This window comes from Phyllobates terribilis, unplaced genomic scaffold, assembly GCF_046119375.1.
Source record: "Phyllobates terribilis strain yellow unplaced genomic scaffold, ASM4611937v1 Scaffold_2__4_contigs__length_985480577, whole genome shotgun sequence".
Classification (NCBI taxonomy): domain Eukaryota; kingdom Metazoa; phylum Chordata; class Amphibia; order Anura; family Dendrobatidae; genus Phyllobates; species Phyllobates terribilis.
Genome location: NW_027362762.1, coordinates 976,826,716 through 976,844,344, shown reverse-complemented (window position 1 = coordinate 976,844,344; position 17,629 = coordinate 976,826,716). Strand labels below are relative to the sequence as shown.

At 63.6% G+C, this 17,629-nt stretch overlaps 1 protein-coding gene across 3 annotated transcripts in view; it reads left to right on the top strand.

The window, feature by feature from the left end:
• Positions 1-278: 278 nt before the first annotated feature.
• The window catches only part of TTF2 (transcription termination factor 2), a 211,803-nt gene continuing 194,452 nt past the window's right edge, over positions 279-17,629 (top strand). Inside the window, exons 1-8 of one of the 3 annotated variants that reach the window (XM_073668750.1) lie at positions 279-444; positions 5,770-5,805; positions 5,890-6,001; positions 10,098-10,178; positions 10,249-10,312; positions 10,511-11,794; positions 12,290-12,416; positions 12,686-12,862. In XM_073668750.1, coding sequence (XP_073524851.1) covers positions 5,778-5,805; positions 5,890-6,001; positions 10,098-10,178; positions 10,249-10,312; positions 10,511-11,794; positions 12,290-12,416; positions 12,686-12,862 — 1,873 coding nt within the window. In that variant the 5' untranslated portion in view covers positions 279-444; positions 5,770-5,777. Of the gene's footprint in view, positions 501-5,769; positions 5,806-5,889; positions 6,002-10,097; positions 10,179-10,248; positions 10,313-10,510; positions 11,795-12,289; positions 12,417-12,685; positions 12,863-17,629 lie in introns of all 3 variants that reach the window. The other 2 variants (XM_073668751.1, XM_073668754.1) reach the window with 2 other exon arrangements.

Here is a 17,629-nt window from a genome sequence, read left to right as displayed (position 1 = left end):
AACATTAACATGGGCTGTTTCCCATAATGTCCGCTGTGCAGACGCCATGTTCTTGAAGCCTCGCTGACTACTTTGAACGTAACATCTTAACAAATATGGCGTCCGACAAGTGGCCGTCGGGACCTCAGATTGGGGTCACATCCTGAGAGGCGCTTTACCTCTTGCATCAGTTGTGACTGAGCCGTCTCGCACACTGTGTGCTTCCTCTTATTGGACGGGAGGCGGAGCGCCGGGTGCAGCTATGCTCTATGATTGGTTACTGGACGCAGCCCACTGACTCGGCGCCCTCTCTTTATCGAAGGCGCTCCAGCCTTTTGAAAACCATGACGCTCGGTATCTGAGAAAATTGATTGGTGGCTGCTTACGTGACGTCATTGCTATCCTGCAAGCCGCGTTCCCATTGGCTGGAGTCTCAGAAGCCGTGGTGACACCGGTGAAAGTGAGGTAAGAGTGCCGCGGGGCCCCGGGAGCGGCCAGGGGCCACAGAACCGCCGCTTCAAGTATGACCGTGTGGGAGCAGCTGACGGTGGTGATTTGTGGGCGAAGCCCTGTGTGATTGGCGCTGACACTGGAGGAGGGCCAACACTGACTGTGGGGGGAGGGGCCAGCACTGACTGTGGGGAGAGGGAGGGGGCCAGCACTGACTGTGGGGAGAGGGAGGGGCCAGCACTGACTGTGGGGGGAGGGGCCAGCACTGACTGTGGGGAGAGGGAGGGGGCCAGCACTGACTGTGGGGAGAGGGAGGGGGCCAGCACTGACTGTGGGGAGAGGGAGGGGGCCAGCACTGACTGTGGGGAGAGGGAGGGGGCCAGCACTGACTGTGGGGAGAGGGAGGGGGCCAGCACTGACTGTGGGGGGAGGGGCCAGCACTGACTGTGGGGGGGAGGGAGGAGGGCCAGCACTGACTGTGGGGGGAGGGGCCAGCACTGACTGTGGGGAGAGGGAGAGGGAGGAGGGCCAGCACTGACTGTGGGGGGAGGGGCCAGCACTGACTGTGGGGGGGGGGCCAGCACTGACTGTGGGGGGGAGGGAGGAGGGCCAGCACTGACTGTGGGGAGAGGGAGAGGGAGGAGGGCCAGCACTGACTGTGGGGGCAGGGAGGGGGCCAGCACTGACTGTGGGGGGAGGGGCCAGCACTGACTGTGGGGGGGGGAGGAGGGCCAGCACTGACTGTGGAGGGGGGAGGAGGGCCAGCACTGACTGTGGGGAGAGGGAGAGGGAGGAGGGCCAGCACTGACTGTGGGGGGAGGGAGGGGGCCAGCACTGACTGTGGGGGGAGGGGCCAGCACTGACTGTGGGGGGAGGGAGGGGACCAGCACTGACTGTGGGGAGAGGGAGAGGGAGGAGGGCCAGCACTGACTGTGGGGGGAGGGGCCAGCACTGACTGTGGGGGGAGGGAGGGAGGGGGCCAGCACTGACTGTGGGGGGAGGGAGGGAGGGGGCCAGCACTGACTGTGGGGGGAGGGAGGGAGGGGGCCAGCACTGACTGTGGGGGGAGGGAGGGGGCCAGCACTGACTGTGGGGGGAGGGAGGGGGCCAGCACTGACTGTGGGGGGAGGGGGCCAGCACTGACTGTGGGGGGAGGGAGGGGGCCAGCACTGACTGTGGGGGGAGGGAGGGGGCCAGCACTGACTGTGGGGGGAGGGAGGGAGGGGGCCAGCACTGACTGTGGGGGGAGGGGCCAGCACTGACTGTGGGGGGAGGGGGCCAGCACTGACTGTGGGGGGAGGGGGCCAGCACTGACTGTGGGGGGAGGGAGGGGGCCAGCACTGACTGTGGGGGGAGGGAGGGGGCCAGCACTGACTGTGGGGGGAGGGAGGGGGCCAGCACTGACTGTGGGGAGAGGGAGGGGGCCAGCACTGACTGTGGGGAGAGGGAGGGGGCCAGCACTGACTGTGGGGGGAGGGGGCCAGCACTGACTGTGGGGGGAGGGAGGGAGGGGGCCAGCACTGACTGTGGGGGGAGGGAGGGAGGGGGCCAGCACTGACTGTGGGGGGAGGGAGGGGGCCAGCACTGACTGTGGGGAGAGGGAGGGGGCCAGCACTGACTGTGGGGGGAGGGGCCAGCACTGACTGTGGGGGGAGGGGGCCAGCACTGACTGTGGGGGGAGGGAGGGAGGGGGCCAGCACTGACTGTGGGGGGAGGGAGGGGGGCAGCACTGACTGTGGGGAGAGGGAGGGGGCCAGCACTGACTGTGGGGAGAGGGAGGGGGCCAGCACTGACTGTGGGGGGAGGGGCCAGCACTGACTGTGGGGGGAGGGGGCCAGCACTGACTGTGGGGGGAGGGAGGGAGGGGGCCAGCACTGACTGTGGGGGGAGGGGGCCAGCACTGACTGTGGGGGGAGGGAGGGAGGGGGCCAGCACTGACTGTGGGGGGAGGGGCCAGCACTGACTGTGGGGGGAGGGGGCCAGCACTGACTGTGGGGGGAGGGAGGGGGCCAGCACTGACTGTGGGGGGGGGGAGGGAGGGAGGGGGCCAGCACTGACTGTGGGGGGAGGGGCCAGCACTGACTGTGGGGGGAGGGGGCCAGCACTGACTGTGGGGGGAGGGGGCCAGCACTGACTGTGGGGGGAGGGAGGGGGCCAGCACTGACTGTGGGGGGAGGGAGGGAGGGGGCCAGCACTGACTGTGGGGGGAGGGAGGGGGCCAGCACTGACTGTGGGGAGAGGGAGGGGGCCAGCACTGACTGTGGGGAGAGGGAGGGGGCCAGCACTGACTGTGGGGAGAGGGAGGGGGCCAGCACTGACTGTGGGGGGAGGGGGCCAGCACTGACTGTGGGGGGAGGGAGGGAGGGGGCCAGCACTGACTGTGGGGAGAGGGAGGGGGCCAGCACTGACTGTGGGGGGAGGGGCCAGCACTGACTGTGGGGGGAGGGGGCCAGCACTGACTGTGGGGGGAGGGAGGGAGGGGGCCAGCACTGACTGTGGGGGGAGGGAGGGGGGCAGCACTGACTGTGGGGAGAGGGAGGGGGCCAGCACTGACTGTGGGGAGAGGGAGGGGGCCAGCACTGACTGTGGGGGGAGGGGCCAGCACTGACTGTGGGGGGAGGGGGCCAGCACTGACTGTGGGGGGAGGGAGGGAGGGGGCCAGCACTGACTGTGGGGGGAGGGAGGGAGGGGGCCAGCACTGACTGTGGGGGGAGGGGCCAGCACTGACTGTGGGGGGAGGGAGGGGGCCAGCACTGACTGTGGGGGGAGGGAGGGAGGGGGCCAGCACTGACTGTGGGGGGAGGGAGGGGGCCAGCACTGACTGTGGGGAGAGGGAGGGGGCCAGCACTGACTGTGGGGAGAGGGAGGGGGCCAGCACTGACTGGGGGGAGGGGGCCAGCACTGACTGTGGGGGGAGGGGGCCAGCACTGACTGTGGGGGGAGGGAGGGGGCCAGCACTGACTGTGGGGGGAGGGAGGGGGCCAGCACTGACTGGGGAGGGAGGGAGGGGACCAGCACTGACTGTGGGGGGAGGGAGGGAGGGGGCCAGCACTGACTGTGGGGGGAGGGGCCAGCACTGACTGTGGGGGGAGGGGGCCAGCACTGACTGTGGGGGGAGGGAGGGGGCCAGCACTGACTGTGGGGGGAGGGAGGGAGGGGGCCAGCACTGACTGTGGGGGGAGGGAGGGAGGGGGCCAGCACTGACTGTGGGGGGAGGGAGGGAGGGGGCCAGCACTGACTGTGGGGAGAGGGAGGGAGGGGGCCAGCACTGACTGTGGGGAGAGGGAGGGGGCCAGCACTGACTGTGGGGAGAGGGAGGGGGCCAGCACTGACTGTGGGGAGAGGGAGGGGGCCAGCACTGACTGTGGGGAGAGGGAGAGGGAGGAGGGCCAGCACTGACTGTGGGGAGAGGGAGAGGGAGGAGGGCCAGCACTGACTGTGGGGGGAGGGGCCAGCACTGACTGTGGGGGGGAGGGAGGGGGCCAGCACTGACTGTGGGGGGAGGGGCCAGCACTGACTGTGGGGGGGAGGGAGGGGGCCAGCACTGACTGTGGGGGGAGGGGCCAGCACTGACTGTGGGGAGAGGGAGGGGGCCAGCACTGACTGTGGGGGGAGGAGGGCCAGCACTGACTGTGGGGAGAGGGAGGGGGCCAGCACTGACTGTGGGGGGGGGGAGGGGGCCAGCACTGACTGTGGGGGGGGAGGGGGCCAGCACTGACTGTGGGGGGGGGGGGCCAGCACTGACTGTGGGGGGGGGCAGCACTGACTGTAGGGGGGGGAGGGGGCCAGCACTGACTGTGGGGGGGGGGGGGGGCAGCACTGACTGTAGGGGGGCCAGCACTGACTGTGGGGGGAGGGGGCCAGCACTGACTGTGGGGGGGAGGGGCCAGCTCTGACTGTGGGGGGGGGAGGGGGCCAGCTCTGACTGTGGGGGGGGGAGGGGGCCAGCTCTGACTGTGGGGGGGGGGGGGGGGCCAGCTCTGACTGTGGGGGGGGGGGGGGGGGCCAGCACTGACTGTGGGGGAGGGGTCTGGCGCTGATGTGTCACCCAGGGGGATATAGGGGACTCGGTACCCGGGCCTTTTACCTTGTTTAGGAGGTCACGGCAGTCGGCTCCCGGGCTCGTACTCTGGGTCTCTCTTTAAAAAGGGGTTTTAATGTACAGTTTGTCTCGTGACGCCACCTGTGGTTTCCGGTAATAAGTACCGGCGCTGCTGCAGACCTCCGGGGGTGATGGGATGGCAGCTGGGATGTTTCTGCTCCCCACAGGTGGAGCAGGCCCCCGGGGCAGTGTAGGTGCAGATGGTGGTGATGCTGGGACTTGTAGTGCAGGCGGGATGGCGCAGCAGGAGTAACTGACAGAGACAGGGGATTCGCTTCAGTACCTTTATTGGTGCGGATGTCAGGTACGGTCCAGGGTACTTGGTAGGATGGGTGCACTTCAGGACTTCTCCCCAGTGAGCGGGTATAAGGCCTCCTGGTCCATGTCTCCCTCTCTCTGTATGCTCTGGGCCAGCCTGCAACTGGGCCTAGCTTCTGTGTCGTGCTGTTCCTTCACCTGTCGCTTGGTAGTAGGACCTTTTTCTGGCAGCCACTATCCCTGGGCGCCGGGGCCTTGGTGGTTCCTGGTCCTGTCAAGGGTTTAGCTTCAGGTCGACAAGGGACTTGTAGTCCTCCTGGTATGCCGGTGATCCCTACTGGGTATAAAGGACCCTGTAGGCGCGGACCCCGCGTCTGGTTTGTGTCTTGGGGTGAGCCTATGATGCTCCTCTGCCACCTCAACTCCTCTCTCCTCTCCTCTTTGCCTCTGGCCACACTCGGGGCCCTCGATCCAGCAGCAGACGTGCTGCGTCTTCACTGCTCTCAGTGGCAGCACACTCTCTGACTGACCCAGACTCCTGACTGAACTGCCTGGCTCCACCCTCCATATATATATATATATATATATATATATATATATATATATATATATATATATATATATATATATATATATATATATATATATATATATATATATATATATATATCTATATATCTCTATATCTATCCCTAACGGGCTCCCTCTGGTGGTATGAGGTGGAAGGGTGGAGGTGTTTGTAACGAGGGCCTCTTGTGGAGAAGTCCGTCCATGCACCCTTTTGGGTCCTGTGGTACCTGTGAACAGCATGGTGCGCACTGACTGTGGGGGAGGGGTCCGGCGCTGACACTGGAGGTGGGGCGGCGCTGACACTGCGGGAGGGCCCCTGGCGCTGACACTGGGGGAGGGCCCCGGCGCTGTCTCTGTGGGGGAGGGGCCCCGCTCTGAGGTCACTGATCGCTGTGTTTCCTCCTCCGCAGGTGACGTCATGGAGAAGGTTCTCTGTCCTGAGCACGGTGAGTAGTAACATAGCTGATGTCACCGCTGTATGGGCCCTGGTGATTGGTTTGCTAAGTCATGTGACCTTCATGTGTCTCCAGGGGCCGTATGTCTGCTGAAAACCGGGACACGTGAGGGGCCCAACAAGGGGAGGAGCTTCTACGTCTGCCCAGCCAATCGTGGCCTGAACTGCCCGTATACCCGCCCCACAGAGTAAGTGGGAGGAGTCAGGCAATGGCACCCAACCTCTCCCCCCCTGCGTGTAACGTCTCCTCCTCCCGTGTAATGTCTCTGCCTCCTCCTCCTCCTGTGTAATGTCTCCTCCTCTTCCCGTGTAATGTCTCTGCCTCCTCCTCTCGTGTAATGTCTCCACCTCCTCCCGTGTAATGTCTCTGCCTCCTTCTCCTCCCGTGTAATGTCTCTGCCTCCTCCTCCTCCTCCCCCCATGTAATGTCTCTGACACGACTCTGTTGTCAGGTATCCTGGGACCAGGGGCTCCTACCCTGTCCCTAATGCTAGGGGCGCCCTAGCTAGCCCTGTTCCCCAGATTACTTCTGAAGGTGAAGACGCCGGGGCCACGTACCTTGTTTGAGCTTCTGAATCCACCGCCAGTCTGTTCAAATCCCCCTTCCCCCCCAGGGAAGAGGGGAGTAGCAGTATATATCAGTACACCAACCAGACTAACAAGGTAATGCGAACAGGGCTAAATGAAAATACCAAATATACAAATATATGCACACAAACAACAGAGGTTAACACCGGGGAGTGGAGGATGGGGGAAAAAAACAAAGTAGGAGAAGGAGGGGATTAACACACAACCAAAACCACGCAACAGTCTCAGATAAATCCACCAAATGCCTTCTCAAACAGCAACAAAGTACCAAACTCCTAACCATGCAGCATGAAGCTGGCTCTGGCAATGCCTACTTGCTAGAGCCCAGTATATATAGGAGCGGGGAGTGGCCAACACTGAACTGCTGAGAGTGTTAATGCAGGTAAGCTTCCAGGAGCTCACAACTGAGCAGATTAACCCTTGCACTACTAGAAGAAACCTGCACCGTTTAATATGAAGGCGAAAGGCTTCTAATGAGTGCAGGAGTCGGAGGAATCAGACACTGCGGTCTTCTGACTCCTCTTTGTCGCGGTAAACCCGTGACAGTGCCACCCCTTCTACAAGGGACCTCCGGAACTTCAGAACCGGGTTTACCCCGATGTGCTGCATAAAAAGACCGGATCAAGCTGGCCGTATGGACGGCAGATGCTGGTATCCACATCCTCTCCTCAGGACCGTAAGCCCTCCAGTGTACCAGATACTGAAACCACCGACGAAATAAGCTGCAATCAACCATCTTAGCTAGTTGGAATTCCAAATTTCCATCCACAATGACCGGAGACGGCGGTAGCGGTGATGGTACAGAGGACGCAACATATTTTGTGAGTAGAGACCGATGAAACACATTATGGATCCTAAAGATGGGCGGCAAAGCAAATGCTACGGGATTGACGACGGCCACAGTCGTATAAGGACCAATGAACCTGGGACCCAGTTTCCAAGAAGGAACCTTCAACTTAATGTTCGAGGACAACCACACCAAGTCACCAACACACAGGTCCGGACCCACCACACGTCTCCGATCAGCCGCACTCTTGTATTTGGACCCCACCTCCCTCAAGTTGTTAAGAACCCCTTGCCACACTGACGTAATCGAAGAGGAAAACCGTTCTTCTTCAGGTATTCCCGAAGAACAATTCCTATTAAATGAGGATGAAACCCTTTTGCCCCAAAGAACGGGGACTTACCAGTAGATTCATGACAACGGTTATTCACCGCGAATTCAGCTAGAGGTAAGTAACCCAATCCTCCTGATTCTCAGACACCAAAACGCCTAAGGTAAGTCCCAAGATTCTGGTTTACACCTTCAGTTTGCCCATTAGACTGCAGATGAAATACTAAAGAGAACGACAGATGAATGCCCCCAACCGAGTGCAAAACACCCTCCAAAATTTGGAAATGGACTCCAATCAGAAACAATATCGGTAGGGATCCCATGTGATTTTACGATTTCTTTGATGAAAATCTTCGGCAAAGTCTTGGTGTTTGGTAAAGAGGGTAACGCAATGAAATGTTGACATCTTACTCCATCTGTCCACCACCACCAATATTACAGTATTCCCCACCGACACAGTGATAAAATCTACCGATAAATGAGTCCAAGGTCTCCTGGGAATCTCCAATGATTGGAGAGACCCAGACGGACGAGTACGAGAGGTCTTTGAATGACCACACACACAACAGGCACCTACGTACTCCCGAACATCCTGATGAACCCCTGACCACCAAAGTCGTTGAGATTCTTATGATCTGTGATTACCATAACCGGATGAACCGCCCTTTCCAGAAAATGACGCCACTCCTCAAAAGCCCACTTGATTGCCAGCAGTTCCCTGTTACAAATGTCATAATTACTCTCTGCGGGTGACAGGTTTTTTTTTAGAAAGTATGCACATGGACCTCATTTACCAGGAGGGGCACCCTGCAAACACAACAACCCCTACTTCAAACGCATCAACCTCTACAATGAAAGGCTGACGTCAGGCTGCATGAGAATCGGCGCCGATGCAAAACACTCATTCAAGATGGTGAATGCCTCCCCGGCCGGATTGGACCACTTAGAAAAGTTCGTCCCTTTCCTGGTCATATCCGTCAGAGGTTTGGCCACTACCGAAAAGTTTTTGATGAACTTGCGGTAGTAGTTAGCAAAACCCTAAAACTTTAAAAAACTCAGGACGTTCCCAATCCAGTACTACCATGGACTCAGTCCCAGGCGTGGACTCAAGCCAGGGAGATGCGGTTGGGGTCTTCGTATATATATGACCCAGCACTAGAAAAAATTCCTCCACAGTCCGCAGAGACCGGCGGCAGGTCATGCTTGGGGGTCACCCTGAAGGAGCCAGATTACTATCCCCACCCTTTGCTCCTCGGTTCCTGAGGAGATAGGACATAACCTGAAGTAAAGCTTACAGGCCTTCATTATGGTCCCCCAACTTGATTTGTTAGGGTGCTGCTACACGACAGTGTGTAAATCTTCCACCTTCAGGCTAAGTTGCTGCAGTTGCCCTGTCAGAGCTGTGATAGGGTCCATGATGGATCAGAAAACCTTTTTGTCCAGAGCTAATGTCACGACTCTGTTGTCGGGTATCCCAGGACCAGGGGTTCCTTCCCTGTCCCTAAGACTTGGGGCGCCCTAGCTGGTCCTGTTCCCCGGATTACTTATGAAGGTGAAGACGCCGGGGCCATGTACCTTGTTTGAGCTCCTCAATCTGCCCTCAGTCTGTCCCCCACCCAGGGAAGAGGGGAGTAGTAGTGTATGGCAGAACACCAACCATATTAACAAGGTAATACAAACAGGAAAATACCAATCATACAAATATATGCACAGAAACAACAGAGGAAAACAGCGGGAGTGGAGGATGGGGAAAAACCAAAGAAGGAGAGGATTAACACACAACCAAAACTACTTGACAGTCTTGGCAAAATCCATAAAATTCCTTCTCAAACAAGAACAAACCACTGAACTCCTAACAATGCAGCAATGAACCTAAGTCTGGCAATGAGCCCAGTATATATAGGGCCAACCGTGAACAGCTGAGAGCATCACCCTGTGAAGCTTCCAAAAGCTCTCGGCAGCAGATTAACCCCTGCACTGCTAAAAGAAACCTGCACTGTTTAATATGAAGGTGAAAGGCTTCTAATTAGTGCAGGAGTGGGAGGAATCAGACGCCGTGGTCTTCTGGCTAATCCTCCCGTGTAATGTCTCCGTCTCCTAATCCTCCCGTGTAATGTCTCCGTCTCCTAATCCTCCCGTGTAATGTCTCCGTCTCCTAATCCTCCCGTGTAATGTCTCCGTCTCCTAATCCTCCCGTGTAATGTCTCCGTCTCCTCATCCTCCGTGTAACGTCGTCTCCGGCTCCTCATCCTCCCGTGTAACGTCGTCTCCTCCGGCTCCTCATCCTCCCGTGTAACGTTGTCTCCTCCGGCTCCTCATCCTCCCGTGTAACGTCGTCTCCTCCGGCTCCTCATCCTCCCGTGTAACGTCGTCTCCTCCGGCTCCTCATCCTCCCGTGTAACGTCGTCTCCTCCGGCTCCTCATCCTCCCGTGTAACGTCGTCTCCTCCGGCTCCTCATCCTCCCGTGTAACGTCGTCTCCTCCGGCTCCTCATCCTCCCCTGTAACGTCGTCTCCTCTCCCATTGGGAGAAGGGGTCGTGATGGCGGTGTCCTCTTGGGTAAGGTGTCCTCTTCCCTCCAGTCTGCCGGCCTCGCACTGTCTGCTCCATGACGACTCCCAGCTGGACCTTCAGGCTCTGGTGAAGCAGGACGCCTGTTACAGGTGAGACTCTCGGTGCTGTAGCTGCAGGTGAGGATGATGGGGGTGATGATGATTTCTCTGGTCTCTGTAGGTTGTATTATCGCTGTATGAAGAGCGATGGGAAGAAGTTCTGCGGCAGCATCCCGTGGAAGCAGGTAACCACCTGGGTGACTACTGACTGGCCGCCATCACTGCTCTCCTGTGTCTACCATGTTCGGCAGCAGTGGTGGGGGGGGGCGAATACATTGCAAGATGACAACCCTAGTGGAGGCCATCATGGCGCCGCTCTGTGGGATTTCTCTGGAGGATAAGTTCCTGGGAGCACTCACTCATCTGCTGCCATATTCTTCCAGGAGTCAAGCAGCAAAGTGCCGCAGAGATATGACCTTCCCCCCGAGATGATGGAGAAGCCCCCCAGAAACCCCTTCAAGGTTCTGAACGAGGGGCCAAGACCTGCGACCTGGAAACAGATCAGTGAAGAGCAGAAGCGCAGATGTGAGGACAGCGGTGAGGTGACCACTGGTGGGAACCGGAAGGCGAGCGGCGAGAGAACGGCTGATGATCACCGGAAGGCGAGCGGCGAGAGAACGGCTGATGATCACCGGAAGGCGAGCGGCGAGAGAACGGCTGATGATCACCGGAAGGCGAGCGGCGAGAGAACGGCTGATGATCACCGGAAGGCGAGCGGCGAGAGAACGGCTGATGATCACCGGAAGGCGAGCGGCGAGCGAACCGCTGATGATCACCGGAAGGCGAGCGGCGAGCGAACCGCTGATGATCACCGGAAGGCGAGCGGCGAGAGAACCGCTGATGATCACCGGAAGGCGAGCGGCGAGCGAACCGCTGATGATCACCAGAAGGCGAGCGGCGAGCGAACCGCTGATGATCACCGGAAGGCGAGCGGCGAGCGAACCGCTGATGATCACCGGAAGGCGAGCGGCGAGCGAACCGCTGATGATCACCGGAAGGCGAGCGGCGAGAGAACCGCTGATGATCACCGGAAGGCGAGCGGCGAGCGAACCGCTGATGATCACCGGAAGGCGAGCGGCGAGAGAACCGCTGATGATCACCGGAAGGCGAGCGGCGAAGACAAGACAAGCTATCAAAAGAAAAGCAGCAAAGAGACGAGGCCCCTGAACATGGCGGAAAAGCTAAGTAATGACCAGGAGAGGCAAAACAATAAGAGCAGCAAGGCTGATAACAGCGAGAAGACCAGGCGGATGTCTGAGGACAGAGACATCTTGGAGGAAAGAACCTGGAGCTCCGAGGTCAGGAAGACGCGACCTCCCAGCAATGGCGGACACGCTGACGAACAGGTGTCATTTCAGGGGTGGAGAGAGAAACAGCTACCGGCCGGGGTCACCATCAAAAAGCGTCCAGAAGAGACTGTCCAGAAGGAAGGAGAGGCCTCAGGGGTCTCCAGCGTGAGACCCCCTGCTACCGTACAGGACCTCGCGGAGGAGGACGACGACGTTGTGTTTGTGAGTTCTCAGCCCAGAAGAGATAAAACGTCTGCACCAAAAATATCAGGAAAACAGAGAACCATCACCTCCTTCCCGGGCTTCACCCCCGCGAGTGAGGAACAGAGCGCCGCCGCCCTGCACGCCATGCTGTCTGCCCAGCTGCAGAAGAAGAAGGTGAGGGGCTCCATCCGGGGGTCACACGATCAGGGCAGGACTGGCCGGGGGCAGGTGGCTGCAATCCTCCATCTTAGCCTCCATTGTGGTCAGGGTTGCAGCCTCATCCACCTTCATCTGTCCCCAACAGCTGTCACCTCCTCATGTTACCCCAATAGTTATCCTGTGCCCGGCACCACCCCTCCCCGTGTGCCCTCGGTGGCTCCACCCCCTCTCCGTGTGCCCCTGGTTGCTCCACCCCCTCCCCGTGTGCCCCTGGTGACTTCACCCCCTCCCCGTGTGCCCCTGGTGACTTCACCCCCCTCCCCGTGTGCCCTCGGTGGCTCCACCCCCCTCCCCGTGTGCCCTCGGTGGCTCCACCCCCTCCCCTTGTGCCCTCGGTGGCTCCACCCCCTCCCCGTGTGCCCTCGGTGGCTCCACCCCCTCCCCGTGTGCCCTCGGTGGCTCCACCCCCTCCCCGTGTGCCCCTATTTAATCCCATCTCCTGCTCTTCAGGCCACCCTGGCATCAGTGAACCTGAAGGTGCTGCCAGATGGAGGAGTGCGGCTCATGAAGCAGGTGCAGGAGCTGGAAGATGCACTGGGGTCCCTCTCTCTATCTACTGAGGCTGTGGCCCAATCAGGTGAGGACGGTGTCGGGCGTGGGCGATGCCAGGGGAGGATGGTGTCGGGCGTGGGCGATGCCAGGGGAGGACGGTGTCGGGCGTGGGCGATGCCAGGGGAGGATGGTGTCGGGCGTGGGCGATGCCAGGGGAGGACGGTGTCGGGCGTGGGCGATGCCAGGGGAGGACGGTGTCGGCCGTGGGCGATGCCAGGGGAGGACGGTGTCGGCCGTGGGCGATGCCAGGGGAGGACGGTGCCAGTGAACACCAGGCCTCATCTGCTCTTTCAGGTAACGACCAAAAGACCAGACCAAAGCTGCAGCCGATCCCCGGACCCCCGCCCAGCAGAGAGGTCCCGGCAGAGGGACAACGAGGGGTGAAGCCTTTGAGTTTCCATGAACTTCCTACCAGCACCCTGGGTCTTCAAGGGTTAACTGTGAGCCAGAATTACAGCAGCCTGTACAGCGGTGAGTGGTCTGGGGTGTGCGGCATTGTGAGGGTGGGGTGTGCGGCACTGTGGGGGCGGGGTGTGCGGCATTGTGGGGTGTGCGGCGTGCGCGGCACTGTGGGGGCGGGGTGCGCGGCACTGTGGGGGCGGGGTGTGCGGCACTGTGGGGGCGGGGTGCGCGGCACTGTGGGGGCGGGGTGCGCGGCATTGTGGGGGCGGGGTGCGCGGCATTGTGGGGGTGGGGTGCGCGGCACTGGGGGCGGGGTGCGCGGCACTGTGGGGGCGGGGTGCGCGGCACTGGGGGCGGGGTGCGCAGCATTGTGGGGGCGGGGTGCGCGGCACTGTGGGGGCGGGGTGCGCGGCATTGTGGGAGTGGGGTGCGCGGCACTGTGGGGGCGGGGTACGCGGCATTGTGGGGGTGGGGTAGGCGGCATTGTGGGGTGTGCGGCGTGCGCGGCACTGTGGGGGCGGGGTGCGCGGCATTGTGGGGGTGGGGTGCGCGGCACTGGGGGTGGGGTGCGCGGCATTGTGGGGGCGGGGTGTGCGCATTGTGGGGGCGGGGTGCGCGGCACCCTGGGGGCGGGATGCGCGGCACTGTGGGGGTGGGGTAGGCGGCATTGTGGGGGTGGGGTGCGCGGCACTGGGGGTGGGGTGTGCGGCATAGTGGGGGCGGGGTGTGCGGCATTGTGGGGGAGGGGTGTGCGGTATTGTGGGGTGCACGACACTGGGGGTGGGGTGTGCGGCATTGTGGGGGGTGAGGTGCGCGGCACTGTGGGGGTGGGGTGTGCGGCAATGTGGGGTGTGCGGCATTGTGGGGCTGGGGTGTGCGGCATTGTGGGGTGTGAGGCACTGTGGGGGCGGGGTGTGAGGCACTGTGGGGGCGGGGTGTGCGGCATTGTGGGGTGTGCGGCATTGTGGGGTGTGAGGCGTGTGTGGCATTGTGGGGGCGGGGTGCGCGGCACTGTGGGGGCGGGGTACGCGGCATTGTGGGGGCGGGGTGCGCGGCACTGTGGGGGCGGGGTGCGCGGCATTGTGGGGGTGGGGTAGGCGGCATTGTGGGGGTGGGGTGCGCGGCATTGTGGGGGCGGGGTGCGTGGCATTGTGGGGGCAGGGTGTGCGGCATTGTGGGAGCGGGGTGCGCGGCACTGTGGGGGCATGGTACGCGGCATTGTGGGGGTGGGGTAGGCGGCATTGTGGGGGTGGGGTGCGCGGCACTGGGGGTGGGGTGTGCGGCATTGTGGGGGCGGGGTGTGTGGTATTGTGGGGTGCACGACACTGGGGGTGGGGTGTGCGGCATTGTGGGGGTGGGGTGCGCGGCACTCTGGGGGTGGGGTGTGCGGCAATGTGGGGATGGGGTGCGCGGCATTGTGGGGGTGGGGTGCGCGGCACTGTGGGGGTGGGGTGTGCGGCATTGTGGGGGCGGGGTGCGCGGCATTGTGGGGGCGGGGGGCGTGGCATTGTGGGGGTGGGGTGTGCGGCATTGTGGGGTGTGCGGTATTGTGGGGGTGGGGTAGGCGGCATTGTGGGGGTGGGGTGCGCGGCACTGTGGGGGTGGGGTGTGCGGCATTGTGGGGTGCGCGGCACTGTGGGGGCGGGTTGCGCGGCACTGTGGGGGCGGGGTGCGCGGCATTGTGGGGGTGGGGTGTGCGGCATTGTGGGGGCGGGGTGTGCGGTATTGTGGGGTGCATGACACTGGGGGTGGGGTGCGTGGCATTGTGGGGGTGGGGTGCGCGGCACTGTGGGGGTGGGGTGTGCGGCATTGTGGAGGTGGGATGTGCGGCACTGTGGGGGTGGGGTGTGCGGCAATGTGGGGTGTGTGGCATTGTGGGGGCGGGGTGCGCGGCATTGTTGGGGCGGGGGGCGTGGCATTGTGGGGTGTGCGGCATTGTGGGGGCGGGGTGTGAGGCACTGTGGGGGCGGGGTGTGAGGCACTGTGGGGGCGGGGTGTGCGGCATTGTGGGGTGTGCGGCATTGTGGGGTGTGCGGCATTGTGGGGTGTGCGGCATTGTGGGGTGTGCGGCATTGTGGGGTGTGCGGCGTGCGCGGCACTGTGGGGGCGGGGTGCGCGGCACTGTGGGGGTGGGGTGTGAGGCACTGTGGGGGCGGGGTGTGAGGCATTGTGGGGTGTGAGGCATTGTGGGGTGTGAGGCATTGTGGGGTGTGCGGCGTGCGCGGCACTGTGGGGGCGGGGTGCGCGGCACTGTGGGGGTGGGGTGTGTGGCATTGTGGGGTGCGCGGCATTGTGGGGGCGGGGTGTGCGGCATTGTGGGGGCGGGGTGTGCGGCATTGTGGGGGCGGGGTGTGCGGCATTGTGGGGGTGGGGTGTGCGGCATTGTTGGGGCGGGGGGGCGCGGCATTGTGGGGGCGGGGTGTGCGGCATTGTGGGGGCGGGGTGCGCGGCACTGTGGGGGCAGGGTGCGCGGCATTGTGGGGGCGGGGTGCGCGGCACTGGGGGCGGGGTGCGCGGCACTGTGGGGGCGGGGTGCGTGGCATTGTGGGGGCGGGGTGCGCGGCATTGTGGGGGCGGGGTGCGCGACATTGTGGGGGCGGGGTGCGCGACATTGTGGGGGCGGGGTGCGCGGCATTGTGGGGGTGGGGTGTGCGGCATTGTGGGGGCGGGGTGCGTGGCACTGTGGGGGTGGGGTGTGCGGTATTGTGGGGGCGGGGTGTGCGGCATTGTGGGGGCGGGGTGTGCGGCATTGTGGGGGTGGGATGTGCGGCATTGTGGGGTGTGCGGCATTGTGGGGGCGGGGTGTGTGGTATTGTGGGGTGTGCGGCATTGTGGGGGTGGGGTGTGCGGCATTGTGGGGGTGGGGTGTGCGGCTTTGTGGGGGCGGGGTGTGCGGCTTTGTGGGGGCGGGGTGTGCGGCTTTGTGGGGGTGGGGTGTGCGGCATTGTGGGGGCGGGGTGCGCGGCATTGTGGGGGCGGGGTGCGCGGCATTGTGGGGGCAGGGTGTGCGGCATTGTGGGGTGTGCGGCATTGTGGGGGCAGGGTGTGCGGCATTGTGGGGTGTGCGGCATTGTGGGGTGTGCGGCATTGTGGGGTGTGCGGCGTGCGCGGCACTGTGGGGGTGGGGTGTGAGGCATTGTGGGGGCGGAGTGTGCGGCACTGTGGGGGCGGAGTGTGCGGCACTGTGGGGGCGGGGTGTGAGGCATTGTGGGGTGTGCGGCATTGTGGGGTGTGCGGAGTGCGCGGCACTGTGGGGGCGGGATGCGCGGCACTGTGGGGGCGGGGTGCGCGGCACTGTGGGGGCGGGGTGCGTGGCACTGTGGGGGTGGGGTGTGCGGTATTGTGGGGGTGGGGTGGGCGGGGTGTGCGGCATTGTGGGGGCGGGGTGTGCGGTATTGTGGGGTGTGCGGCATTGTGGGGGTGGGGTGTGCGGCTTTGTAGGGGCGGGGTGTGCGGCTTTGTGGGGGTGGGGTGTGCGGCATTGTGGGGGTGGGTGTGCGGCATTGTGGGGGCGGGGTGCGCGGCATTGTGGGGGCAGGGTGTGCGGCATTGTGGGGTGTGCGGCATTGTGGGGGCAGGGTGTGCGGCATTGTGGGGTGTGCGGCACTGTGGGGGTGGGGTGCGCGGCACTGTGGGGGTGGGGTGTGAGGCATTGTGGGGGCGGGGTGTGCGGCACTGTGGGGGCGGGGTGTGAGGCATTGTGGGGTGTGCGGCATTGTGGGGTGTGCGGCATTGTGGGGTGTGCGGCGTGCGCGGCACTGTGGGGGCGGGGTGCGCGGCACTGTGGGGGCGGGGTGTGCGGCATTGTGGGGTGCGCGGCACTGTGGGGGCGGAGTGCGCGGCACTGTGGGGGCGGGGTGTGCGGCATTGTGGGGGCGGGGTGCGCGGCACTGTGGGGGCGGGGTGTGCGGCATTGTGGGGGCGGGGGGGCGCGGCATTGTGGGGGCGGGGTGTGCGGCATTGTGGGGGTGGGGTGCGCGGCACTGGGGGCGGGGTGCGCGGCACTGTGGGGGCAGGGTGCGTGGCTTTGTGGGGGTGGGGTAGGCGGCATTGTGGGGGTGGGGTGCGCTGCATTGTGGGGGCGTGCGGCACTGTGGGGGTGGGGTGCGCGGCACTGTGGGGGTGGGGTGTGCGGCATTGTGGGGTGTGCGGCATTGTGGGGGCGGGGTGCGCGGCATTGTTGGGGCGGGGGGCGTGGCATTGTGGGGGTGGGGTGTGCGGCATTGTGGGGGCGGGGTGTGCGGCATTGTGGGGTGTGCGGCATTGTGGGGGCGGGATGCGCGGCATTGTGGGGGCGGCGTGCGCGGCATTGTGGGGGTGGGGTGCGCTGCATTGTGGGGGCGTGCGGCACTGTGGGGGTGGGGTGCGCGGCACTGTGGGGGTGGGGTGTGCGGCATTGTGGGGTGTGCGGCATTGTGGGGGCGGGGTGCGCGGCATTGTTGGGGCGGGGGGCGTGGCATTGTGGGGGTGGGGTGTGCGGTATTGTGGGGGTGGGGTGTGCGGCATTGTGGGGGCGGGGTGTGCGGCATTGTGGGGTGTGCGGCATTGTGGGGGCGGGATGCGCGGCATTGTGGGGGCGGCGTGCGCGGCATTGTGGGGTGGGGTGCGCTGCATTGTGGGGCGTGCGGCACTGTGGGGGTGGGGTGCGCGGCACTGTGGGGGTGGGGTGTGCGGCATTGTGGGGGCGGGGTGCGCGGCATTGTTGGGGCGGGGGGCGTGGCATTGTGGGGGTGGGGTGTGCGGTATTGTGGGGGTGGGGTTTGCGGCATTGTGGGGGCGGGGTGTGCGGCATTGTGGGGTGCGCGGCATTGTGGGGGCGGGATGCGCGGCATTGTG